This window comes from Mirounga leonina, unplaced genomic scaffold (genome assembly GCF_011800145.1).
Source record: "Mirounga leonina isolate KUSES-001 unplaced genomic scaffold, KU_Mleo_1.0 Mir_288, whole genome shotgun sequence".
Lineage (NCBI taxonomy): Eukaryota > Metazoa > Chordata > Mammalia > Carnivora > Phocidae > Mirounga > Mirounga leonina.
Window position 1 is genome coordinate 215,865 of NW_023270664.1, and position 27,626 is coordinate 243,490.

General features: G+C 51.0%; 1 protein-coding gene and 1 long non-coding RNA gene across 4 annotated transcripts in view; one reads left to right on the forward strand and one right to left on the reverse strand.

Moving 5' to 3' along the window:
- VIPR2 (vasoactive intestinal peptide receptor 2) overlaps positions 1–26,742 on the forward strand; it is a 64,383-nt gene extending 37,641 nt beyond the window's left edge. For 2 of the 3 annotated variants that reach the window (XM_035029746.1, XM_035029748.1), the window contains 8 exons: positions 7,141–7,238; positions 12,534–12,675; positions 17,788–17,938; positions 18,624–18,684; positions 20,141–20,210; positions 20,729–20,820; positions 23,989–24,118; positions 24,192–25,023. In XM_035029746.1, the coding sequence (XP_034885637.1) occupies positions 7,141–7,238; positions 12,534–12,675; positions 17,788–17,938; positions 18,624–18,684; positions 20,141–20,210; positions 20,729–20,820; positions 23,989–24,118; positions 24,192–24,488 (1,041 nt within the window). In that variant the 3' untranslated portion in view covers positions 24,489–25,023. Of the gene's footprint in view, positions 1–7,140; positions 7,239–12,533; positions 12,676–17,787; positions 17,939–18,623; positions 18,685–20,140; positions 20,211–20,728; positions 20,821–23,988; positions 24,119–24,191 lie in introns of all 3 variants that reach the window. The other variant, XM_035029747.1, reaches the window with a different exon arrangement.
- The window catches only part of LOC118026749, a 53,821-nt gene continuing 44,662 nt past the window's right edge, over positions 18,468–27,626 (reverse strand). The window contains exon 5 of the long non-coding RNA XR_004683672.1: positions 18,468–19,872. This is a non-coding gene — a long non-coding RNA (uncharacterized LOC118026749). The remainder of the gene's footprint in view (positions 19,873–27,626) is intronic.

A 27,626-nucleotide genomic window follows, 5' to 3' on the forward strand; every position in this document is an offset into this window, starting at 1 on the left:
TTGTGTGTTCACGGGACATAGGCCTGAGCCAGAGGGAGCGCCCACTGCAGACGCAGAAGGCAACGAACCCGCGCTGTTGTGTGTTCACGGGACATAGGCCTGAGCCAGAGGGAGCACCCACTGTCCTGTGCACCGTGGGTGCTGATCCCAGGAGCACAAACACAGTTCCACAAGCACCACGGTCTGTGCCCTTGTGTGGAGCATCTCTCCATGAGCTTACTTACCACCTGTACGTGTTCTCTGGGGAGGTGTCTAGTAAGGTGTTTGGCCCATTTTGTTTTTTTTTTAATGGGGTTGTTTCTTTTCTCAGTTCAGTTTTGAGAGTTCTTTGTGTGTTTTGAGTGACAGTCCTTCATCAGGTGCATCTCCAGTCTGCGCTTGTCTTCTCACTCTCTGACATGGTCGATGGCAGAGCAGGAGTTTAGTTTTTCTTTCTTTCGTGGACCTTGTCTCTGGTGCTGTGTCTTCGAAGGCTTCGCCACACCCAGGGTCTTCTCTGTTCTCTCCTCTGCATCTAACAGGAGTTTCCTAGGTTTGCGTTCTACATTCAGATCTGTGATCCATCTGCATTAACGTTTGTGCAGCTGTGAGCCTGAGTCTCGATTCCTGTTCTGCATGGGGATGCCCACTGGTTCTGGTAGATGTGACAAGGACATTGTGCTTCCGCCACTGAACTGCCTCTGCTCCGTCGTCAAATGTCGTGCCGGTACTTATGTGGATCTCTGTTCGGGCTCCGTTCTGTTCCACTGAGCCCTTTGCCTGCCAACGCCAGGCTGGCTCGAGGGCTGCAGCTGAATCAGTAGTACGTCTCGTGACTCTGCCCTGGCAAGCAGGGACTCCCGTTGACCACCCGTCTGTCTCTCCGGTTGTGGGGCAGCCGCGGGTCCTGTGTCCTCCCTTGTCTTGCAGATCCAAGAAAAGTGGTTGGTTTTTCAGTTTGTTCAGACTTTCATTCTTTACCAGGATTCAGTGGCAACTTCCAAACTCCTTACATGCAGAACTGATTCCTCTTAAAGAAAAAAAAATCAAAACAAAAGAGTAACTGTGGTCTCTCCTGGGGGATGACACGATGGGGTTTAGGCTGGAGTCTTGGCTCCACAACTTGAGGGTCCCACGTCCTTAAACTTGCTTCTCCCCTCCTGGGGTTCAGGTTCCTTGTCTGTTAATAGGAACATGGTGATAATATTCAGTCAGCTTCCTTCCCAAGGTTGTTGGGAGACGTGAATAAATTTTGTGTTACATTTTGTAAATTGCAGAACACTCCACCACTGTCTTGAGAATTGTTACAGTCCCCTAAGCAGAATGGCTTTAGTAGAATACCTGGGTCATAAAAGATATTTTGCCAATAACTAGCAAGAAGAAACTTACAACGGGTGATTGTGAGCTTCATCCTGGATCTTGAGACCAGGTGTACGTCTTGTGAATGGGGCTTTGATGTCTTGCTGTGCACTAGGGAAATAAATGGCGTCGTGGACCACATTCCCCATAAATAGGTGGTAGTTTCTAACGATCTCTAACACATTTGTTTCAAAGAAAGCCTTGGGGCACCGAGGTGGTGAGTCACTTAGGCGTCTGACCCTTGGGGGTCATGGGATCAAGCCCCACCCTTAGGTTCTATGCTCAGCTGGGAGTCTGCTTGGGATTCTCTCTCTCTCCCTCTGCCCCTTCCCCCCAACAAATAAATAAATCTTAAATAAATAAATAAATAATAAAACAAAGAAAGCCTCAGGCTTCCACTTTTTATGGCGAGAACAAGCACCTCCTTGTAATCTGACGGGGCTGCTGGTCCACGGGCTCTTGGAATCCTGCCGCCACCCCAGAAACCACCCCAAAGTGAAGGCCCCTGGACTGGCCATCATACCCCTGCATGTCCTTTAGCGTGAAGCAAGCACAGCCCTCAACCCTTGCCGGCCGCCACACGGGGAGATGGACTGTGTGAGTCCACGTGCGCATGTGTGCGTGCGTGTGTGCATCCTGGAGTCGGGGAGAAGTGTCTCCAGTGTTGGTGTTGTCTCTCGGGGGCCCGGATGCCCCGCTCCTCCTGGCCAGTGGCCCCCACCCCACCCCCTGCAGCCTGGAGAACACAGTTCTCCTCCCCTGCCCCGAGTGCTCCTCTACCAGCTCCCCCCACCCACCTCTTCTTGCCCCTGTTCGTGCCTTGGCCATTCAGTCTGAATTCGGAGTTAGAAATGCAGGTTAGCTCTTACTCGTGCGTTTTCCAGGTGTGTTTTGGTCTTGTTCACCCAACAGGACTTTACGCACCCTCAGGACAGGAACTGTGCCTTCTCATTCAAGTGGGACCTATCCTAAGAAGAAGCTATCTGAGCTTCAGTGGTGTTTTTTCTGCCCCTAATGCAAAGGGCTACTTGTTGATGAGCAGGTAAATCATTATTAAGAGGGTTCTGGGAGAAACCATTGTTTTCCAGACAGTGATGCGCGTGCTTTCCCACTCATCCACCGCCCCAACGCTGTGACAGCCCTTTCTGCTAGGCAGAGGCCATCATGCTAGCCTCCTGGTTCACCTCAGTTTGAAGATCAGATGACATGGTCAGGCGAGATTTGAAAACTATAAAGCTTTGCAATCTCCAGTTCCCAGCGGCCCACTGGGGGCTGGGTGCAAAGGGGGACAAGATTGGTGCTTGCTCTCAGGGAGCTCCAGCCACCACAGTGTGACCTGGTGGGGGCAGGGCAGAGCCTGGGAGGGCGGGTCCCCAGAGGAAGGACCCCTGTGTGACTGCTGAGCGGTGGGTAGGAGAATCAAGATGGAAATGCTAAGACACAGCCTGTTCATAGCAATGGAGGGAGCAAGTGGAGGCTGCCCTCTCGTTATAGGGGACCCAGTGTGAGGAGGGGCCAGCAGCTGCCTTGCTGTGGCACACAGCTTTGCTCACAAGCAAAAGGGCTCTGTGGAGGGTTTTAGCAGCACAGGAAAGGTCATGTGTACATTTTAACTCTGTCTGTGGTGTAGACCAGAGGTTCTGGAACGAGCCACATCAGAATCACTGCAGGCTTCTGGTTCTGGGGCAGGCAGGGACAGATGGGGTCTGAGAGTTTGCATTTGGACAAGTTCCCAAGTGATGCTGTCACTGCTGATCTGGGGGTCACACTGGGAGAACCGCTGGTATGGATCATAACACCATGGCCTCACCAAGAGCAGAAAGCAGGTCTCTGCAGGTGGGGGACCCTGGGGAAGGAGGCTGGATCAGGAGGCAGAGGCTGGGCTCTGGAGGCCAGAGACGAAAGCACTGTGCAGACCCACTGTGCAGTTCTTAAAACCACGTAGCTGGTTTTAGCCACTTCTAATGAAAATAAATTTAAACTTGCATCAAAGACGGAGAACTCCACACAGTTTTTTAGGGCTCGTGTTCTAAACAGTAATTCTTATCTTCAGTTCTGTCCACGTAGGTAGCGATACAGGAGATTAGATGTACACAGAAAAAACCCAAAAGTTGTTCCTCCTACCTCCTTGAGCAAAGACCCCAGATTGTTTTCTTGTGATATGCCTCATTCTCTTAAAAGCTGGCTGTGAGCAGGTTTCCTGCCTGTTAAGCACTGCATGTAATTCTGCGGCCGTTAGCCTTGGTTCTGGCGTGGCTCAGCTATTACGTGGTTGTTTTGCGTTCTGTTCTGGTAAGACTTCCCCAGTGCTGCCTTTTATTTGAGGTTTCTAGCTTGCCCTGGAGTGTACTCTGCTTCGAAAAGCCCTTAACAGAGGCAATTTGCAAATAACCAGATTAAGCCTTCTCAAATGATTGAAAACGTGAGAAATGTAAAATCTAAACCATCTTTAAGCAAAGTAATATAAATTGAAATGTGGATATTCTTTTTTTTAAGTGAACACAGAGAAAAATGTTTTAATTTATACCTATCTCAATTTCTAGCTCATGCATTATCTCCTGGGACAGTCAGTCCAGTGGTGAAAATATGTCTGTGAGTTCGTCGTGGGTGGGACCCTTCTCTCACTCATCCTGTTCCCAAGACACCTTGCTCAGTGTCTGGTTCCAATTAAGAGCTGAGTAAATGTGTTGAACAGAAAGATTTAAATTAACCAGTAATACCAAATATGTTCAGCAAGAAATGAAAGTCTTCTGTAAGAAATTGGAGGTAAAAAATTCCCAGTACAAATCACTCAAAAATGCTGAAGTATAACAGTGTTGCTTTAAAATGCACAGCTGAGATTTCAAGAAAGTAAAGAAATCTCAATAAAAGAGCTGAGAATCAGGTGCCAGGCAGCAGGGGCCGCTGGTTTCCGGGGCAACTGCTGGGTCATTATGAAGAGCATGCAGGTGTGGATGGTGCTGGGCGTCTGGAGTTGAGAGCTAGACCAAAAATCTGGCCATGGAGGTGACAGGGAAACTGTTCGTACCCGCCTTTGCTTTCCAGGAGGAAAATCTAAAAATCTGTCACCTCGGGCATGCCCTCCTGCAGGTTGGGCTTTCCCATTCCTGTCTTGTGGGTGGTATGCAGCTCTGAGCTGAGACACTCATGTAAGGCGTCTTGAATGGAAGCAGCGGGGGGGTACCTGGCAGAAGTGAACACAGGTGCTCCTGGAAGGAAGCATCTTTGCCAAGACCTTACAAATTCCCGTAGGTCCACTCCGAAGACAAGCTTATATTCCAAATGCACAGACCACACCAAGAAAAAGCCACTGTGAGTGAAAGTCAGCAGATGACAAACAGGTTACATCCTCAGAACTTCAGATGATGGAGTCATCAGACATAGAATGCAAATAAGTGCATTTGAAATGTTAAAAAAAGTGGAAATTAAAAATATAAACCTGGAACAAGATGCTCTTACCAGACCTTATAAGGGGAAAAATAGACCTAAACATGAAAGTCGAGAAGATACATTACACAGGAACTCAGGCGTAGGTACCGGAGTTCTGGGATGGGGAGTGTGGGCTCCAGGAGTAGGGAGAAGGATGGGCAGGAGACAGTGTGACTGCAGGCTTGGCCGGAGAAAATGCAGCTCGAGGGAGGCACCAATCCGATTCGGAGAGCCTGACCACCCCACATACACAGAGAACCCCACAGCTGCCAGAAGATGCCAGAGATTGAGGCCGATGGCCCACGCACGTGCAAGCCGCAGGGCAGGCGGCAGATACCCTCCCAGGGCCTGGAGAAGAGGAATGTCCACTTGGAAATACGAGGGAAAGAGACATGTCAGAAAACAAACCGACAGGATCCACAGTCAGCAGACTCTCATTAAAAATGCCCAGGAAATGGGCTTCAGGGGTAAAATGAAGCCAGAAAAAAGAACTGAGAATCGAGAAAGGATGAAGCAACAATCAAGGAATGAACAAACAAGGGAACCCAGCAAAGACTGACTGTTTAGAGCGGTGGTACAATTAGGCCGAGGGGCTGAAAACACGTGAAGCCAATACTGGACAAGAGACGACACAGTTGATGGGTGATAAAAGTTACGTGCCATCCACGCGCAGAAGAGAACTCATCAGAAAGGTCGGAACGGTGCAAGGTCGTGCCCATGCCCTGTGGAGGTATCCCGGGTGCCAGCGTCCCAGCGTCAGGGAGGCGGCTACCGGGGGTCTCCCCGCAGTCTTGCTCAGTTGTCCCTCTGGTTGGAGATTGTTGATTATAGATACTGTTATTACATGTATAGTATGTATTACATGTGGGCGCCTGGGTGGCTCAGTCGTTAAGCGTCTGCCTTCGGCTCAGGTCATGATCCCAGCGTCCTGGGATCGAGCCCCACGTCAGGCTCCCTGCTCTGCGGGAAGCCTGCTTCTCAACCTCTCCCACTCCCCCTGCTGTGTTCCTGCTCTCACTATGTCTCTCTCTGTCAAATAAATATATAAAATCTTAAAAAAAAAAAAAAAAGTTAGTATGTATTACATGTGATGGGTATATTAGATACATGATACGTGCTCGTTAAGTATAGATATGTTGTTTTCTGTGCTTTTGGTAGGTTTGAAATACTGCCTTTTCCAGTTATTTAACGTGAGCTCTGATCACAAGACGAAATGGTAAAAAGCTGCTCAGGATGCCCCAGTCCTATTTATAATCTCTCACTCAGAATAGAACATAGAATGTGGACAAAGACTTAAAATTAGAGTTTTCAAGGACGTTTTCAGAATGCCAGCATGACATCTCCTCTCTTCTTGAGCTAAAAAGAATGACAACAGGGCCTTGAGGTTTAACAAGGAAAAACCCTTCTAAAATCAGATTAATACATTAGCTTGCCAGATCAAGCTTCATGCTAACCTTGATTGCCTGAACTATTTGAGAGGCTATACCAATTAATTTCATTTTATCATTAAATATTAACTAGAAATTCATTTTTTCCAAATTTTTAGTTTACTTCTGAAATATGTCATTACCCATATTGAGTCTTCCATAATAAGGGTAATAAGGAGAGGGAAAGCTCTCCTCAAAAGGGCATCACCTTGATGGTAAAGAATAACAATGGGGCTGGACAGTGGGTGCAGACCAGCCTGCAGGGGTCCACTGACCTGCGGACGCTGCCAAGCCCGACGAAGCTACAGGAGCAAGGCCGTCCCTCCTACCCCAGCCTGAACCCGTGTTTGTTGGCTGACCCCAGGGCTGGGAATCGGCTCGGTGGGCACCATCCCCTCTCTAGAGTTTACACTAAGCTGGTGTGAACAGGGCTATGGAGAAATCAGGGCCAGTGCGGAATGTCCCCTGGGTCCTCACTCCTCACGGAGTCCAGAGCAGCAAAACCCAGTTAGGTCAGGACATATTTTCAAAGCAGTCGCCTGTGGTTTTTGGGGTTCTCTCATGGGAAGCACCCCCCAAGCCTCCTCTGATTTCAGCTTATTTTTAGAAAATATTTTTTAGAAAAATTTCAGCTTATTTCATATTCTTGACATCAGCAATTTACCTCGGATTTGTGATGCATGACATATTTAATAGTGATCAGACAGCGAAGTTGGGGACCCCCCAGGTCATCCCTCTCCCTGCTCCACACAGTCACTCAGAATGAATTTTAGGGAAATAGGTGGGCATTTAAAGAGGAGAATAAAGTGTTTGGGTTCAGCATGGAGGTGGGCTGATGCTGTCCGTTGTGCCCCGAGACGGGCAGCGAGGGCCCGTGTGAAGGAAGCATTGCTCGGTCCAGTGCTGACCACCACAATCTCACAGCTGTTTTGCTCCCTCTTTGTAGATTACGTTCTACATTCTGGTGAAGGCCATTTACACGCTGGGCTACAGTGTCTCCCTGATTTCCCTTACAACCGGAAGCATAATTCTTTGCCTCTTCAGGTAAGTATCAGAAATAAGCATTTCTACTATTTAAGCCACCTAGGCCCGTCAGAAGAGGAAAGAAATTCGCTGTCTCCAAGCCCTCTCTCCCTGTGTTAAACCAATAAAACTCCCTTGGAGAATGCTAGTGTGAAATATGATGCTAATATTTACATTTTTGTTTAAATACTCTGCATTTCTTACATAAAGAGATAATACGGACTTTGGCTATAAGAACTCAGTTCAACTGCTGTTACTAAATACTCAACCATTATGCAAATCCTTTGAAAATACGGAAGCAACGTGATCTTGCCCATTGGTGCTAAGAGTGTTAAGAAACAGTATAATGTGTTCAAGAGTATGAAGGCAGGAGCCGGATGCCTGGATGCAAATCCTGGGTCAGTCTCTTGGTCGCTGTGTGACCTTGGACAAATTACTGAACCTCTCTGTGATCCGCAAAGTGTGGGTGCTAATGAAGCTACGTGGCATGTGGGAAGCACTCTGAATTTTGCTGTTTTTCTCCCTGGTGTGCAGTTAGAGTTCCCACCCACCCGAACCTCCGGTAGGTCTTTTTGGTAACTAATGACATGCGGTGTATACAGCTGGTTGGTTAGGGTTAAAGGTAGAGGCTTTGGTCTCAGAACAGAAGCGTCTGTCTAGGAAGAGCTAGTAAGTATATTCAGGACTAAATCTGTGACTTGAATATCCCCAGTACTAAATAAGCCAGTTGATATTCCTCTTATTTTAACAGGGATTTGATCACCACAGGTCTTATTTCTCTTTACACAAATATATTTCACATGTTGGCCGGTATTCAGATAAAAACAAAAATATAACAAATGGAATATTTCAGAAACTAACAGATAATCCATTAGGAGATCCATACTTGGAAATAAACAAGTAAAGACTGTCGTAGCTGAGAAACCCATCAAATGTAATATACTTTCCAGGCATCTCAACTCCATCAGGAGGGTGGGAATCCTCAGGAAGAGTAAGTCAGCAGCTGTAACGAAGAGCTATTCTTCGGAAAATGTGGGGACAGTCCATCATATTCTTGTTCTGGAAAGAAAAGAATAGAAACTCTTGTGCAACATTAATATCTATTCTAGTCTGCTATCTTCTGTATTTTACTATGTATTTTTAAATCTTCAAATTGTTGAAGATAAAAAAAAAGAAAGGAAAATTTTAGGGAGGCAAGCTGGGACAGGGTAACTTGAACTAGAAAGTTACAGCTTGGTTTTCAAGAGCCCCCATATTGAATAATCCATGTTCTTGACATCGGCAGTTTACCTGGGATTTGCGATGCATGACATATTTAATTAGCCAGCCTACGGGCATTTTGATTTATTGCAAAAGTGGATGTTGGTCTATAAGAGAATCGCAAATGGTTTCATGAATGTCAAACAATGTTCCATACGCGCACATCCTTAGTCACCTCCTGGTGACACCTGCTGTGGATGTCCTTCTGCCATGGTCGGTGTGTCCTGGCTGCTGGGACCAGTGCCGGGCACTGGTGTACGGTTCGTGGGTCTGCCTTCCTCCTGGGCCACAGAGACTCGAACCTCCCGCCTCCGTCCATCAGCTGTGCTTGCATGCCCGATGCCACAAGTGTCCATTCCAAACTCCGTATTCTAAAAATAACTTCTCCGTCATCCTGGAAATTCTACCCAGGAAACGACTTTCTACAATCATGAGGGATCTACTGCCCATAATAGCCCCATAGCTAAGAAAGCATTAAGGAACCACGCTCTTATTTTACACGCAGAGAAACGGAGCAGCTTGTCTCTTAAGGCCACTCCAAATCTCAGCGTAGACTTGCATCACAAACACACCACCTAGTTTTGTGTGGGACGCGCTGGGCAGTCCTTGCAGCTACCGTCTTTGATGTCCAGGCACCTGACGTCGCAGCTCCAGTCCCCACAAGCCCAGATGGCTAGCAACACATACCACACCGCACATTTTATAGGTGTCCATCAACTTAGTCCCTACGGCAGCTCCCGCAGGTCAGTGCTGGTCCTGTCCCCCTGTTACCAGTTAGAGCAGGACAGCCCAGAAAGGCGCTGCCCACACCTCTGTCCACCGTCTCACCTTCGGGAACTGGTGTCCCATTTCCAGCCGCCAGGAGGGAGCAAATTCCAGCGTGGTTTCTCTGGAAGCCCCAATTTCAGCTACATCCATCATCCTGTGTAGATCCACACTTGGAAGTGAGATTTTACAATGAGCAATGAGTGAGGAAGAACATAGCTCAGAAACTCAGCAAACATAATTTAGTTGGACGGCTCGCTAACTGGAATGAGTGTGTGCTCATGTCTGAGAGACCGCCATAAATCCCAGACTCCACTCAGGGGAAGACATAGGCAGCACAGAGTGAGGAGGAGGAAGCAGAGAGCAGAGGTGTTTGAGAGATGAGCCCAGCCCCTGTGAGGAGCAGTGGGAACAGGCCAGCGTGGGGGACAGACACCAGCTCCTTGGGGGGAGGGGCAGGCTTTCACACTCATCTCATGTTTCCTTTTATTATTCCAATTTCCCCCTTTCAGATTGTCAGTTATACATTTTGTTCTGCTGCTTCTAGGCATCTCCCAAAATTGCCACACGTCCTTGTCTCGTAGGAGTTAACCTCCAATCACTATTTTTACCACTTCCCAGTCAATTCAAGACAACATTTTTATTCCATTTACCCCCTCATGTCTTTTGTGTTATTGTAATGTATTTTAAGCCGAAGTCTATTTTAAGGCCGTATGCATTATAGTTGTCGTTTACAGTCAGTGGTTACTTGGAGATGCCATGTGTTTATCTTTCCCGAGGCTCTCCCTTCCTCCTGTGTCTCCATCGGGGTCATCTTCCTTCTGCCTGCAGACCCCCTGTAGGATTTCCTTCAGCACAGGCCTACTGACAATGAGGGCTCGTGGTTTTTGATCACATGAAATCATCTTAATTTTGCCTCATTTGAGGATATTTTTGAGAGTATTGAATTCTTTGTTGGCAGTTTTTTCTCTCATCACACTAAAAATGAACATCATTTCTCTTTTTAGAAGTTAGCAGCCTAGGACACCGGGGTGGCTCAGTCGGTGAAGCATCTGCCTTCGACTCAGGTCATGATCCCAGGGTCCTGGGATCGAGCCCTGCATCGGGCTCCCTGTTCAGCGGGGAGTCTGTTTCTCCCTCTCCCTCTGCCTCTCTCCCTGGCTTGTTCTCTCTCTCTCTCTCAAATAAATAAATAAAATCTTTAAAAAAAAAAAAGTCAGCGGCCAGTCTCACCACCATTTCATTGAAGGAAGGTGTCTTTTTTCTTGGGGTGCTTAGAAGCTTTTTTTACTTGTCTTTGGTTTTCAGCAGTGACACTGTCATGGGACTTAATGTGGTTTGCTTTGTATTTGTCCTTCTTGAGGTTAATGGCATTTCTTTAATCTCATTATTTTATTCGTTTCCAAAAATCCTTAGCTAGTATTCTCTAAATGTTGCTTTTACCCTATTGTCTCTCCTTTCCTTCTGAAACTCCATTCTCATGTGTTCAGCAGTGTTTTCACCATTCCCCATATATTTCCTACTCTGTTTCTATACTTCCTGATGTGGGAAACAAAGGCAGAAGAAAAATTATTATATTTCCTTGCCACCTACAGCCCACTGACAAGTCCTTGAAACGGGCAGAGTGAACTTCCTCTAGGGAAGACTGGATGTTAATATTTGCTAAGGGCAAAAGGCAATCTGAGCCCAACCCCCAGGATCCTGAGTCTACTTTAACATATAGAAATTACTACATCAAAAACTAATGATGTATTGTATGGGACTAACATAACATAATAAAATTTTTTAAAAAAAATTTTTTTAAAGAAATTACTTTGGAAACTTCCTTTATCTCTACCCCCCCAAGATACGTGTTGGCAATCATCCTCCAAGCACATGGCCCACCCGTACACATCTGAAGGGTCTCATAACTACGGTTTGACTAGACAGTAGTAAATGGCCCTTTCCTAACAACAGCCAGCCTCCTCAAGGTCCTGGAAACCTTGCTTCCAAATTCCTTAGAGACTTACGCTGTCCCTAACCCCCTCCTGACTTGAAAGTATATAATGGGCCACTCCTCACAACCCCAGTGCAGCTCCTTTTGCCCACGGGTCCTGTCCCCCTGCTTTAATAAAACCACCTTTTTTGCACTGAAAATGTCTTGAGAATTCTTTCTTGGCCGTTGGCTTCGAACCCTACATCACTTCCCATTATTTTGTTTCTCTCTACTGATGTCTATACGTATTTAACTGATCTATTTTCTATTTCATAATACTCTCATTTATTGTATCTAATATTAGACTCAGCCATTTTGATTGTTAATTTCAGGGTTCTTTTTGAGTTTTCAACTTTCCATTTGATTTTTGTAATCAATTCCATTCTTTAATAAAATTCTCCACCTCTTCATCAATTATTTTGAATATACTGATCTGAGTAAGAGAGTCCATATCTTAAGATGCCAGTATCGGAATCTCTTTCTAATCTCTGTGTAGGTAGTGGCCTCGAAAGACGAGACCGAGGCGGAGGCTGGAGGGGGGGCATGTCTCGGGGCCTCTCTTCTTACCGGGGTCTCGGTGCTCTGGGTCCTGGCCACTCTGGCCACTCTCTTGGTCCTTAGGCAGCTGTCTGAAACCATGCTGGCCCCCTGGGGGGAGGTAGTCAGATAAGCTGCTTCTTTGTCGTAGAAGTCTTCCTTACAATGTGTTTTAATGTCCTTCAACATTTTTTAACTTTATTGAAACTTAAAGAGCTAGCATTCACTTGTGTGGAGTAGCTTGTTTCCTGATGGCTCTAAATTAAAAGTCAAATCAAATACCGACTAAGTTTTCTCCAGAGCAGAATCTAAGTGGTACAAGCGAATTAGAAACAAAATGTTCTGAGCACTTTTTAGAGAAGCAAGATATCACATAAAGTTAAGTTCAAAGGCAGATCATTTGACATGGGTCTTGCAGGAAATTTGCTGCAAAGATACTCAGTCTTCATATCTGTGAAGTGGACACATGCCATTGCAGACTCGGAACTCAGCACTGTTTGCTTTATACTCTTATCCTGAAATCCTGTTCCAGGACTGCAACCTGAGGAGATAGAAATAAAGGAAAAGTTTACCTACAAAGATAGTTATCATAATGCAAAACTGAAAACATCCTAAATGTACAGTAAGGAATTGAAACTTCCATAAAAAAAGAAGAAAGCCTTAATATTAAATCCAATTATTAAAGTGTTCATCCCTCCCCCACCCCACCCCCTTTCGCCCCTCCCCATCCCTGCCTCCCCCACCCCTCCACCCCTCATCCCTGCCTCTCTCCACCACAGGAAGCTGCATTGCACCCGGAACTACATCCACTTGAACCTGTTCCTCTCCTTCATCCTCCGAGCCATTTCAGTGTTGGTCAAGGATGATGTGCTATACTCCAGCTCGGGCACTCTGCATTGCCCCGACCAGCCATCCTCCTGGGTAAGGCTGTCCCTGTGAGCAGGGTCCTCTCACTGAGGGGAGGGTGGCCTGTTGAACTGCAGCCCCACGGACCTCCCTCCTACCACCCCGGTGCTTTGTCTCTCTCCCCACCTCACACTGTGGTAAAGTCCCACAGCCAGTGCACAGGGCTAAAGACAAGGGTTAGGCCTGAGAAGCAGAGGGCCCAAGAGGCTGGGGCTCAGAGCAGGCCCAGGTTGGCAGGTGAGATAGGGATGGTGTCCCAGGCACCTCCAGGGGCTGGGAGGTCATGGGCCATGAGCACTGACCCCCAGGCAGAGCCAGAACAACACAAGGGCACTGCCCGAAGTGATCAGCAGCAGCAGCTCTGGGCTGAAAAATCCTGACATGGATGGAGATGCACAGTGCCATTGTCTTCACCCCAAATCTCCCAGATTATGCGTAAAGATGCTTCCATGGATTGCTGGGAGGAAATCACCTACGCAGCTAATGAGCTCCCTGCAGCACCTGCCAGGAGCCCAGCTGCATGTCTGTGAATATGTTGGGCCCAGCTCTCTGACACGAGGAGAAACCATGCTAATTATTTCTATAGATGGACGCTACTTGTGCTGTTCTTCACCCCTCTGTGTTGGTGGTGATAGTGGGCCTGCAGTGCTTAGTTCTTTTAGTGCATTGGCCACGCCCCTCCAATATGCAGGTCGCTCTGCCAGTCTTTCTCTGCTGCCCACGTAAGGCTACCTCAGGACCTCGGTGGGCATCTGGGCTCCGGTTCATCTGGGCTCTCGATTTGACCACAGCTTCCGAGGGTGGCTCCTCTCTGCAGAAGGAGCCAGGACGCTGGTCGCTCTCCTCTCAAGGTCCAAGCAGATGGATTCATCTGCTGACACTGTTGCTCTGGGCTGAACAGATTTGAATTAATTCGGTTTTAGGACACCACAGAACATCAGCTGTTCCATAGGCCTATAGGGTAAATAGATTTCTGGGGATAATCAACTCATGACATACTTGGACTGAATTAATAAAAGGAGTTTGTTGTAATAATAAAAGTAACACAAGATCCTTCACCTGGCAAACCCTCACCCCCAAGTGGGAGTCAGAGCCCTTGAGGCTCTTGCCCCACGATGGAGTGTCCCACGTGGGTGACAAGGGCTGAGCCCTAATGCCACTCTGGGGTCTCCTCTTGCTGGGAAACCTCCTTTCACTTCTCCGGGGGGCGGGGGTCTCAAAACTCTGCTCAAAGGAGCCCTCCTTCCTTAGCTTCTTGTTAAAGGGCTAGTGACCCTGGTGGGCCCACAGACACCAGCCACCCAACCCAAGGCCATGCTCCCAGCCACACAGACAAGACCTGGCGGGCACCCCACTGAGGGGCAGGGGAGTGACAGGGACCCAGGGGAATAAGTTCCCTGCCATGCCTACCCTGCCCCGCCTGCCCCTATGCTGGAAATCACCGACCCCTCTGCCCATCCACCTAGCCATTTCTTGAGGGTCTTCCAGTGCCAGGCTGGACACTGTTGGTGAGTGCCCAGTGACCTTCAAAAGAGTAGTTTGCCCATTTGTGAATGAGGACATAGAGCTGAGGGAAGCCCGGCAGCTCAAAGGGCTCGATGTGGCTGTGGTCAGGGTTCAAACTGCAGGTACACCGCACACTCTGGCATGGAAATGCCCGAGGATTCGGGTCTGAGGGCTGAAGTGTGAGAAGGAGGGAGCAGGTGCAGGGTTCCCCTGCCCAGTCCCCAGAGCCATGAGAGCAAAGGGGAAGGGACCTAGCTGCACCCCTCCAGCAGGATGTCACCGAGACGTGTACCAACAGAGGGAAGAAGGGTGGGAGGACAGGAGGAAGATGAGGACAGAAGGCAGGAGAAAAGGAGGCAGGAGAGAAAGAAGGAGGACTGGGTCTTCCTTCTTCTTGTCCCCAGAGAAGGCAAGGTTTTGAGTAAGTTAGTCAGAGAGACGTCAAATTTCAGCATGAGGAACAGAGAAAACATCTCTTCTTGCAGTTGCATTTTTTGGACGTTTTTGTTCTCAGCTGGGTATCAAGCCAACAGTATTCTCCCAAGCAGAACACTGGGGGAATCTCCCCCAAATAGGTCCAAGGGTCTATTTCTCAAGACATTTGGAGAGGCCAAGAACTCGACAGTCTATTTCCTTTCAAAAGAAGGCTTCTCCCTCCACTGGCCCCCTCTTCCCACATACTCTGGACATAGCAGTGAGTCCTGGGCTCAGTGTGTCTCCTCCTGGCTGCCCAATGACATGTAGGTCAATCGGGATTTTCAAAAACCTACCTTCAGGCTTTCCAAGGCACTCCCTGAGGGTCTGAGTGCCGCCCAGCCCAGGGAGGGGTCGAGTGGGGATATACACTGTGGCAGCCGTGAATTCTGCGGTGAAGCCGGAACATCTAAGCAGGGACGCACCCAGCCCAAAGCTAAGCTCGGACCTGGCCACTGCCTGCTGTCGCAGGTGGGCTGGGGAGGGGATGAGAGGCAAAGATTTAGGCTGGAGGCTGAGCACCTGCATGTCATGGAGAGTCCTAGGCCCAGCGAGCTGCCAAGCCAGCCCACAGCCCAGGTCAGAATGGCAGAGGGTCAGGAAGAAGAGAGGTGAGTGAGAGCCCATCAACATGCTTACGTGTATGTGTGCACCTGCATGCACATGCCTCCAAAACTCACACACACGTGATCACAGAGGTACACACAGGCATGAACACAAGCACATGTGTGCAGACACATGCACACAGGAACGCACCATCAGACTTCATTCCGTCTGTGTCTGGATCTGTGCCTGGAGGACGGCTGGTTTGGGGCTTCGGGAGCCCCACACCCTCAAAAGTGGCACCGCTGCGGACCCAGGACACGTGAAGGCGCACAAGCGGGCGTTCCCATGGGCACACAGCTCTGCTGCTCGCTGTGTGGTAAGGTCTCGTAGCCCATAATTCTCACACATTTAAATAAAATATCCTGGGCTTTTTGTTTTTTGTTTTTTAAGATTTTATTTATTTATTTGACAGAGACAGAGCAAGGGAACACAAGCAGGGGGAGGGGGAGAGGGAGAAGCAGGCCTCCCCCTGAGCAGGAAGCCCGATGCGGGGTTCGATCCCAGGACCCTGGGATCATGACCTGAGCCGAAGGCAGACGCTTAACGACTGAGCCACCCAGGCGCCCCAGAAACAATAAAAACTTAAATGTAAAAAAAAAAAAATCATTATGAAAATATTTTATTTATTATTTATTTATTTTTAAAGATTTTATTTAGTCATTTGACAGAGAGAGACACAGCGAGAGAGGGAACACAAGCAGGGGGAGTGGGAGAGGGAGAAGCAGGCTTCCCGCGGAGCAGGGAGCCCGATGCGGGGTTCGATCCCAGGACCCTGGGATCATGACCTGAGCCGAAGGCAGACGCTTAACGACTGAGCCACCCAGGCGCCCCGGTTTTTGTTTTTAATCAACACTACAGACGCCATATGTGTTCCAGGGACTAGGGAAACACCTTCTGTTTCTGCAGGGTGTGGGGTGTGTTGCCCAGTTTTACCTCTGACAGCCTGCAGGTGGGCGCAGACTTCCATCTTCTTTTCAGGGAGTGGGCCTCGAAGCCAAGTGTCTTGTATTAGGGGCCGCACCCCACTTCCGTCCCCACCCTCGCCCAGCTGTGTACACACTTGGCATCCTTCTCTGCACTGCTTGGCTTGGCTTTCGTCTGACCCCTGGAAAAGCATATTCTAGTCCAGAGAAAACAAACAACCAGGTGGCCGCCTGGAAGCCGACCCTCAGCAGGAGCCCCAGCTGAAGGCAGGGCTTGATGGCCTCGACTCTGGCTGTGTGCAGCGGTGGGAGGCCCCCAGCCCAGGGGACAGCCCTCGGCGATCGGCCTGCGTCTCTGTGCTGTGCCGTCTGAGCGGCAGCAGGCCCTGGAGGCCCTCCCTCCGTGCTCTCGACCCCGAGGGATGCAGTCTGAAGCCACGGCCGCAGAAGGGGAAGTCAGCAGAGAGCTCGTCCCGCCCCAGACCTCCTGTCCTCACGGTGTGCTGGTGGGGAATGGACAGCTGGAAAGACACGCACGGGTGGTGGCTTCACGGTTTTACCAAGAAAACAGAGTCACCTGCAACACGCTGTTTCTGCATCTTCCGTCCTCATTCAGCACGACATCATGGCAATCGTCCAGGCCAACCTGAGTGTCAGTCTGAATGGCGGCACGATCGCCTAGCGTGTGGCTGAGACATCATGCATTTAACCGTTCTACCAACTTGGGCACCACACCCCTCCCTGCACACACATCTCCGTGCACTGTTGTTCTCATTTCTGTCCGATGGAGCTCACGAGTGAGCGCACACACGTATATAAATACATGCACGTGGATAAGTGTATCCACATATATACAAATATATCCACACCTACAGACATATATCCACGTACACATATAAAAATATATCCACGTATGTAAAGGTACATCTATCCACACGTAAGTGTGTATGGATATCTACCTGTACACATATATTTTGGGGGAGGCAGCAAAGATACAGAAGAATAGAAATGAAGTTCTGTTCTTTTTCAGCACTTACACACACTTGCCAATTAAAAGCCTCAGTTTCATGTTTATTCAAGAGGCTAAAATACCTGGTATGTTTATATGAAGGTCTGAGAGATTAAAATATCTTTGTTTTATATACTACCTGGTTTTTCCCGGTGAAAACTCTTTCAAAATGCCTGGGGACATAACGTGCTTGCTGGTTTCTCTTGTTTTGCCCTTTATTTTTCTGTCTCTTGCTGAGCGGGTGGCGAGGACAAACGGAGAATCAAAAGCGGGGTGGGCAGAGGATGAGGACGCAGACCGAGGAGGGGCAGGGAGAGGGGCAGGCAGGTGTGCTCACCGCCACGTTCCCTCAGCCCGCTGCTCCCAGAGGTGGCTGTGTGCATCTGCCCCCTGCCCGTGTTTATCTTCCAGTGAGTTCTGATCCCAGGCTGTGGGTGCCAAGGGCCTCACTTTAACACGGTGCGCATCTCCAGCCAACACCACTGTGTTGGTGTCCTTGGCTCCTCAGACAAACACGTGCATGCCTCATGTCCTGGAGCTGCTCTGCCCATGGTGAACTGTTCAATCCGAATGGGGCCGTGTTCTCTTGCTCTGTCTCCGACATTCCAGGTTGGCTGCAAGCTGAGCCTCGTGTTCTTCCAGTATTGCATCATGGCAAACTTCTACTGGCTCCTGGTGGAGGGGCTATACCTCCACACCTTGCTGGTGGCCATATTCTCCCCCAGCCGATGCTTCGCAGCCTATCTCCTGATTGGATGGGGTAAGGACTGTCCTCCCCTGTGTATGCCCGATGCCCATCAGCCACCCCACCAACCCTCCAGGTCCTTGATTTCCACCCCCTCACCTATAAATGCAGACCTTTCAGCTCAGAAAAATTCTTTCCTACCCCTGTAGGATGCACTTCCGGTCATATTAGGAAGAGCTTTTCTAGCATGACTAGAGTTTCCTATAGGCAGCACCCTCATATTTCTAGGAACCAGGAACCTGGTTTAAAACTGCTATAAAGTCCCGTTCCTGGGGCATACCCTGTGGTGGGAAAGTCAGAAAGAAGTGGCATGGAGGAGAAGGGCTTCCCCGCCAGTTAGCAGGACCTTCGATAGCCAGAATTGGGAGGGGCATAAGCAGTGGGCCCCCCAGGTTCACAGTGAGGAGCACCCCTTACTGTAATTGCCATGCTCCCACACTGTGGTAACAACACTCAAAATGCACGGTGACGCCTTGCAGACCTGTGAAGCTTTAGCTTTAGCTTTCCCGCACACGTTTATCTTCAGTGCTTTGTAAGGCATGAGCATAAACTTCCGTGTGTTTACGAAGCATTTCCACTGGGTCCTTCCATCAGAAAGCCCCTGTCCTTGCTGACCCTGGTGAACGAGGGTGCACACGTGAGTCTGTGTGCTGTCCCAGTTAAGCAGCGCAGGTTGTGGTAACCAGGTGTCTTTCTGCAGGCATCCCCACCGTCTGCACAGGGGCGTGGACTGCAGCCCGGCTCTCCTTAGAAGACACAGGGTGAGTGCTGGGTCCATACCTCTGCCTTTAAAATGAGGTCGAGCAATCCTGGCGCAAGTTGCTGGATCCTTAAGTCTTCGGAAACGAGAAAGAAGCTTACTGTCCGGTTGCGAGGAAGATTTGCATTTGTAGCTGCAGCCGAGCAGAGAGTGACACAGAACACCCCACATATGAGAAGACCGACTTCATGACTGTTGGTGCGGGGGACAGAATTTGGAGAAGATGCATGTGAGGGATGGGAACTGAACCAGGTCCTACAGCAGAGCTGGGATTGGGGGACACCAGGCAGAGGGGCTCAGCACCTTAGGTGGGGGAAGCAGCGTTCACAAAAGGGAACCAAGCAAAATGCATGCATTGTTTGCCTGGAGCCAAGTGCAGAGAGGTGACCAGTTGAAGACCAGGTTAAAATGGCCAGCAGGAGTACAGCTCTCTGACATAGTTCTCTAAAATGCAGCATGAGCAGGGTCCAAAGCTCTTCTGTTTTATGTACACAGCTGGATCATGGCCCCAAACTCAGGTACCAAGTTCCCACCATGAACGTTGTGCCTCATAAAGGGCTCTCGGGGTCTACCAGTTATCTACTACTGGTAACACACCACCCTCAACCCAGTGGCTTACATAATGGAGTCCATAGGGTGCGTTTCTGCGCACTGGCAGCGTGGGCTGACTCCCCTGGCATTCCTGTGGCTTCAGCCCGGCTTGCTCACGCTCCGTGGGCACCTGCTGGGTTGGCCGAGGACTGGCACGTCTGAGGGTTCCACGCGCTCCACATCCTATTGCCAAAACCAGCTAGGATTCAGAGGCGAGGGTTGGTCTCTGCCCTTGCTGGGAGGGGCTTCAGAGCCTCACTGGGGGGCGAATAATGGAGACATTGCAAGCGCCCTCTCCCAGCTTCCTACCGGAGACAGTGCGTACGCTGGAAACCAGCAGTGAAAACATTGCCAGACAGACATTCCTAGCTGTGCCTGCCTCAGTTATTCCAAAGACATTTCAAACCTTCATTCAAGGTACAGATACAAACCATTCAGGAGATGAGAGGAAATTAATTTTCAGGAGAAAAACTCCCCTCTGTTGGCCAGAGTGAGCATGAGCTACACCAACTCGCAGGTTATGCTGGGGCCTTGGTCTCCCCCTTCTCCCATGGCCTGGAGTTCTGCTTTTGCTCCATCTCTCCATCAGCAGACTGTCCTGTCAGGAAGAATAACATGAAACAAAGTCACTGGATAGGGACGGGTTGCATCCGGATCTGTGAGTGCGGAGCACCTCGGCCTTACCGCGGCACTCGCGGGCCCTCAGGGGGGCCACGTAACACCCAGGCATGTAGCGCATGCGGTGGGAGGAGCCAGCTGGTTTTGCCAGTACCGCGTAAGGGCTGAGAGGCAGCGAGCTTGCCCTCATGCACCTGGTTTGTGGATGAATCAGAGGTAACATGATTTTCCTTCTCTCTTCTCAATAGGTGTTGGGATACCAACGACCACAGTGTTCCCTGGTGGGTTATACGGACACCAATTTTAATATCTATCCTAGTAAGTAATTTCTGTATTGAAACATGAGCTATCCATTGGGTTGCACACTTGGGTAGAGAGGGAGCCCACTTCCTGTACTAAATATAAATAGCCCTGTTCTGCTCAGCCTTCTGAGAGAAGACCCACACACAGCGGCCCAGCTCCTTCCATCAGTCCTAGACTCGGGCCCGGTCGGGACGAAGGCTCAGTGATGGGGGAGGGGTGGAGGGAGAGAGGCGTGTTCTCCGGCTCGGGGAGGGACCCTGCAAGGAAGTCACAGCCACGCACTGCACAGCTGAATCACACTGTCATTTGTCCACCTCCCATCTCAGAACTGGCTTGCTCCCGTAGCCTGGGCCCTGGTCAGGGGACACAGTCAGCTCCAAGTTGGGGGGCAGCCGCAGGCTGGGCAGGGCTCCTGCACATCTGTCACAGAGCGGAGGAGAGACGATCCAGGCGGGGCTGAGCCACAGACGTCCCGGCTACATCCCCTCCCTGCAGGGAAATCCCACACAAACATGTGGTCTCTCTTTGTGCAGGTCAATTTTGTCCTTTTTATTAGTATCATACGAATTTTACTGCAGAAGTTGACGTCCCCAGATGTCGGTGGCAATGACCAGTCACAGTATAAGTGAGTATGTGTGTGGGTCTGGGAGCCGAGCTGCCCTCACTACCCTCCCACGGCCTGGAAACCTAGGGTCAGGGAGGACGTGGGTCTGCACATGCAGCAAAGGCCCACGTTCGCCTCCTTTGGGTGCGGGACTGTGCTCGTGGCTAAGGCAGCTGGTGTCTTCTCCAAGGGAGGGTGCTGCCATGGTGGTCATTCCAAGCCCCCGCCCCTGGTTTCAGCACGGATATCCTCTATGGAAGCACTCTGCCCGCTTGCCTGTTTTGCAATCTGACTTCTTCTCCTTGGCCACACATTATTTGTATTTTATGCTTAATTCTTTTTTCCCCATCAAACCACAGGGTTCATGCAGGCACCTAACGCCAGGCCTTATACTTAATAATAATTCATGTTTATTCACTGAATGATTACATGAAGATGGTTATCATCACATCGATTCAGTGGGAAAGAGAACAGAGGTTAAGTAACACGCCACAATCATCGAGCTCATTAACGAGGACCTGAAGACTCTATGAAAGAATTTAAAGATTCTATAAATTTCTGTCAAGAATTTATAAAGAAAAAGTAAAGCCCACAACTTTATTATAAAGTAGAACTAGTTTAGCACGGGATAGTTGGTCCTACCAGTGGGAGCCTCGGGTTCAGATAGACCAGTTTGGAATCACGGCCGCCTGGAGCTGTGTGACCCTGGGCAGGTGACCTGACTATGGCCAGGTGTGGACCTGGAAGCTGGACAGGCAGCATCACTCATAGCCAGGGGCCCAGTGCTGGGCTTACACACCAGCTGGAAGCCTGAGTGATGTGACTTCACTGTTCTGGGCCTCAGTGTCCTCATCCGTAAAGTGGAAATAATAGTCATTATCTCTAAGGCTGGGAGGGTTAATACAGTTAATATTTGAAAGACATTTAGTGTCGGCACCAGTAAGTGTTGTGGGGAAGTCTGGTGCACGGATCCTTCTGACCATGCCCTAGGGCACATAAAACCCAAGGCATCCCTTTTTTTGCCCAGTCCACTCAAGAAGGCTGCACAGAAGGCCAGACCTAGTGATGGGATTCCACATCAGACCACAAAGGACAAAGCCATGTTACCCCATCTGAGCAGCATCTGTACTGGTCCTTGAGCCCACTTGCACCTGCAACTCAGGGACAGGACTGCACCTGACTGGTCCCTGAGCCCACTTGCACCTGCAGCTCAGGGACAGGACTGCACCTGACTGGTCCCTGGGGCCCACTCGCACCTGCAGCTCAGGGACAGGACTGCATCTAACTGGTCCCTGGGGCCCACTCTCACCTGCAGCTCAGGGACAGGACTGCTCTCAGTTGCTCTTCAAAATCAAGTTTGATTTTTGGCTAGTCTTGTTTAGCTTCCATGCTGACCTTTTCTTTGGGTTTTTTGGGAGTGTTCATTCAGTAGGTCTTGGAGATATATGCTTTTATTTTAGAAACAAAATTAAGTAGGAAAATAGAAACTGTTCTTTTTCCAGGATGACAAAAGAGGCAGAGCCTGTCTGTGGTGCCACCGTCTGGCTGTGTCTTGATGTCTTTTCTTGGCAACTGTCTTTATAACCGTAACAAACCCCCCGAACAGAGTCCCAGGGGCCCAGCCTCACTAGAAACTCTTCTCTAGAAGTGAGCATGATGTACGTAAGGGAATTCAGGCAGACTCTTTGTCTCGCACTGGACTAAAGGGCACAGCTCCCTACACAACCCACTTCTGTTCACCAGGCTAGCGCTGAGCCGGGGCATGAAATGCCCCGTAAGGTTAAATGTCTGGATCTATGAGCAGCCGGCAGTGTGATGCTCACTGACGGGCCTTCCTTGCTGATGAGGCCCAGGTCACGCCCTGCTGCAGATCGGCCTGGACTCCTGGGGTTTGCACAGATTGCCTGAAACGGGACATCCCACTTGTTGTAAACACCACAGGATGTGGTTTTTGTTGTGAGGGAAACCAGGAGAAATGGTCACATTTCTAGAACTTACATCCCAGGCTCTGAGTGCTAGGTTTGAGGCGGGTGCCTCAAAAATATGTCAAGAAGTTCATGACTTTTTCTAAGTGTTGGGTAGGGTCAACGAACAAGAGAAAGTGAGGGAGGTGCAGAGTGGAGCCTCCTCGCTGGGTTCCCTCAGGATGAGGCTGCAGGGTCAATGCAGAGGCTACCGGATGTTCATTTAGGGGGTCTTGACGTGCACACACATCACCAGGTGGCCTGACTTGGCCTGGGGGCCAAGCTCCTCCTTGACAAGCCCCCAGGGGACCCCAGTGCTCCTGTCCATGCTGGAGTTGCGAGGGTCAAATCTGGCTGCACGCTGGAATCACCCAGGAAAATGTTAGAGCTACCATGCAGGTCCCGCCCGCCCGCAGGGACCTGATTTAATTGGAGTGAGGAGGCATGCTGGACTGAGAAGTTTCAGAAGTTCCCTGGATGATTCTAATGTGCAGCAGTGAGAGTCCCAGGCTCAGAGCAGTGATTCTCAAAGTGGGGTTCCTAAACAGCAGCTGCAGCATCTCTAGGAACCTGATAGACACACCCCAGACCCACAGAGCCAGCAGTCTGAAGGTGGGGCCAGCAATCTGCCTTCTGACGTGACCTCCAGGTGGCCTGGTGCCGCTGAAGCTTGAGAAACGCCGGGTAGAGAACAGAGACGGTGTTTGTTCAGGGCGTGGGGAGAGCAGCTACAGGAAAGGGGGACGTGAGCTCGGCTGTTTTACTTTCAAGCATAGAATGCAGTGAGCAGAAAATCTGCATTTTGATCAGGGAGGGTAGTAACTCTGATGGACAGAGCAATTACACCTGGCTGGTCCAGGCCACCCAGAGCCCGGGCCGCCTGCCCTGCTGCCCCACTCGGTGCTCAGGCCTCTGCACCCCTGCTGAGTCTGCTCTTGCGATCGGAAAGCCAGGCCTGCCTCTGCCCTGCCAATGCTGGTTATGGGACACCGCACTCAGACCTGTGTCGCTGCTGGGCACCCGCCAGGAGGTCTTGTAGGAGCTTTGCTGTGCTGTGAGGCCCAGTCATTTTTATCACCATGCTGGCACATTCTGCCCGTCGGGTGGGGGAGGTTGGTTTTACTTAAACTTGTGAGAAACAAGGTTCAGACCGGTGAGGCCAGCGTGCAAGACTCCTGAGCCACGGGCTCCCTGGCGGCACTCAGCGTCCCTCTCTCTGCTGCAGGAGGCTCGCCAAGTCCACGCTGCTGCTCATCCCGCTGTTTGGAGTTCACTATGTAGTGTTTGCCGTGTTTCCTATTGGCATCTCCTCCAAATACCAGATCCTGTTTGAATTGTGCATCGGATCATTTCAGGTTCGTGTGGGAAGGGACTGTCCCTCCCCCCCAAGTTGGTGAGTGGCCTCTGACGATCCTTTCTCGCTTGCAGGGCCTGGTGGTGGCGGTTCTGTACTGTTTTCTCAACAGTGAAGTAAGTGCTTTGTCACGTCTCAGGGGACATTCGGCTCGTGTGGGATTCCCTAATGTGGCCCCCCAACCTGAAGGAGAGCTCAGGTCTTCTGTCCGGGCAAACCCCCTGCCGTCCCTTCCAGCCCCGTTCACAAAGCCTGTCTCTCCACACCAAGCATTGTTGGTCGCCCTCCCACAGGCCAGCTCAAGAAAGCTCCCCGGCCGGGTGGTGGAGAAGGACCCTGCCACTCTGCATGGTCACTGTCTTGCTCCTTGACCCCGGATATCGGGACACTCAGAACCCAGGGGGGAGGGGCGGGCACATGGATGGGAACCCTGCTTCCTGAGCTCCCTGCCCACAGCTGTCCGCATGTACGGGCGCGAGTCCCTCTGAGCCCTGCCCTGCTCTGCTCATTTCCCACATGCCTTCACCTGCCCAACCTTGTGTGGCCAACCGCCCCCGATGCTCCTGCCTGCACCTCTGCCCTCCCTCAGTTCAAAGGCCCTTCCCGAGCCTGCTTTCCTTCACCTCCTTCAGTGGGCTCCCAAGTCCCGATTCCCCACCTGCCTCACAAAAACCCCAAGCTTGCTGCTTGGGCCGCACCTTCTCTGCCACAGATACCCGAGAGGAGAGGGGTCGCGCAGAGACCTGTCAGCGCCGACCGGCCCCCATGTTTATGTTTGTAAGCTCCCACGTTTGCCTGACCCCCACTTCCCCGTTGCCTCGCCCTCGCCCCAGGTGCAGAGCGAGCTGAAAAGGAAGTGGCGCAGTCTGTGCCGTAGCCGGCCCTGTGGCCGGGACTGCAGGCTCCACAGCTTGTCCGTCTGGAGGAACGGCTCGGAAAGCGCCCAGCAGTTCCACCGGGGCTCCCGCGCCCCGTCCTTCCTGCAGACAGAGACCTCGGTCATCTAGTGCACGGCCACGTTGCAGACGGCCTCCCCAGAGCCCTTGGGATGCGGGCAGCCACAGGCGGGCCTCCCCCAGCGGGAGAGCCCTGGCGGGTGACTCAGCGGTGACACACTAGAGCTGGTCTCTGCTCATCCCATCCGTGGAGCTGGGGTTACCTTCTAACTGACTGGGACTTTAGTCAGATTCGTGTTAAACTCCAGCATGTAGGTAATTTTGCTCATAATGCTGTTTGGCCAAGTAGACAGGCCATTTTCAAAGTGAATAGGGAGACAGAATGGTCCCTGAAATGAGGTACAGTGGCCCAGAACTTGGGTCCAGCCACCATGGAAGGAAAAAAGGGGATTTTCTAATCTCGGTGCCAGTTCGGGGCAGGGGGCAAAGGCCTGAGCTGGGGGCTGGACGCTCCCTCTGCATGACCCCCAGCACGGCCTCCCCCTGCCTGGTCCCGATTAGGCCAGCCCTCTCGTCTGCAGGACACGGACACAGAGCAGCAGAACCCGTCCCTGCTGGGTGCCCCTGCTTTCCCCCACCTGCCCCAGGGCCTCCTCTCCTGCTTGTCCACCAGGAAAAGTGAAGAGAAGGGTGTCAGATGAAAACGGCAGCGGGTGGTATGTCACCCCGCGAGGGCGTCTGCGTTTATGAGGGCTTCTCAACCACTGAAGACTCCCCCTGAGACCACTGCAGGCCTCCTCCCCCAGGAGGGGTGAGAGGGTTGGGTGACCTCTGGCCAAGCTTGTAGGACCTGGTCATCAGGGCAACAAAGACACCAGGCATTTTATCTGGGGGAGCAGAAACCTATTCTTTCAGTGAAAATAATCTACAGTCATTTCTGTCTAAATGGAGAATTACTCTAACAAAATATAAAACTGTGTTGAGCGCTTCTGTCCAACATTGGCAAGCAGCAGTCCTGGTTTCCAGTTCCCTTGATGTTTGCAGATTTGGGAGCTAGGTCTGAGTGGCTGAGCAGCTGCAGAGGGAGCAGGAAGCCAGCGAGGAGAGCGAGCCCACCCCCGTCCCGAGCCTGGCCCTGCAGCACCAGACAGACAGACGTTCTGCCCAAACCCCGTTCCACTGCCTCAGCCACTGGACTCAGCGATTCGACCCCTTTTATGATACTGATGCCACCGAAACTGAGGCCATGACGTCTTCTTCCTGAGGCATCCTAGAACCTGGCCAGAACGAGGGAGCAGGACCTGGCCGGCTGGGGCGGTCAGAGCAGCTCAGGACAGCTCACATTGGTGACAAAAGCCTGGACAAACGGGGACAGCAGAGCGACTGTGTCCAGAGGCCACCTGGAGCCGGGGCCCCCACCTCAGATGAGCCACTGTAACCAGATCCACATGACCAACTGGAGAGCCAGACCCAGGTTTACGTGGGGCCACAGGTTGTGCTCGGACTTTAGAGGTGCATCTTCCTCCCTGGCGTGCGCCAAGGTCCAGCAGACGTGGACTGGTCTGTCTTGCTGGGAAAGGGAAGGGGGGCGGGAAAGTGAATGTTTACTGACAGCAGGAGCAGGTGCTGGAAGAGTCAACATATGTCGTCTTACAATGCTGTAAATGTGTGTGGAACGTCCACAGCTCACTGTGTGTACGCACTTCAATAAAACCTGATTTCCTGTCCAGAGGCTGGTAGGTTCATTCACTCTGGCCTGCACATCCTGAGGTCCTAGGGTCTCAAACTGAGGACAGACGCACACTTGTTAGCTGAGGGCCGTCACCGTCAGAGGAAATCTCCCCACACGTAGAGCGGAGCTGGATGGAGGAGGGAGAAGAGAAGGCTCACGGTGCCTTCAGGGACACTGGAAACAGCCACCTCTCCCCGCCAGGTCATCCTCCTTGGAGCACCCGGTCAGCCGTCACCGTGGCATAGGGCGGCTCCATCAGCCAGAGGGGTGGGGGCCCTGCACCCGCCCAGCCCCAGCCCCAGAACCTGAGAAGCTGCTAACGGGCAGGGCTGACACGCGTGGGCACGCACGTGTGTGTGTGTCTGCGCGCAGACCCCAAGCCTGTGTGCCACAGGCAGATAGAATCTATGTCCCACACACTCCGTGCTCACCCAGGGCTGCCCTTCAAGGGGAACACCGCACACTGTGAAAATCAGACTCTCAAGAGCCAGACGGGAGGTGGAGAGGCGGACCAGCCTCCAGTGAGTCTCCTGCGAGCGGAGCGCGGAGAGGAGCCTCGGCGCACAGCCTCAGCCCCGGGCCCCCCGGGCAGCCGAGGGCAGGTGGAGGGGCCCAGTGAGGAACACAGTCCCGACGCTGATGGGAGGAACACTTGCAGGGACGGCAGAGCGTGAGCGACCCCTCCTCTCCACAGTGGTCGTGCTCCTTTCTTATCAAAAAAGGCGGCTCTTAAGTGGCTTTTTTCAGGTTTTCAGGTTACAGAAGATATACAGAGGAGTTATAAAAGTTCAAATATTATAGGCAAATATTACCGACAATTCCATCCTCTCCTGTCCCTTCTAGAGCTAAATATTATGAGTAACTGATCTTCCCAATATTTT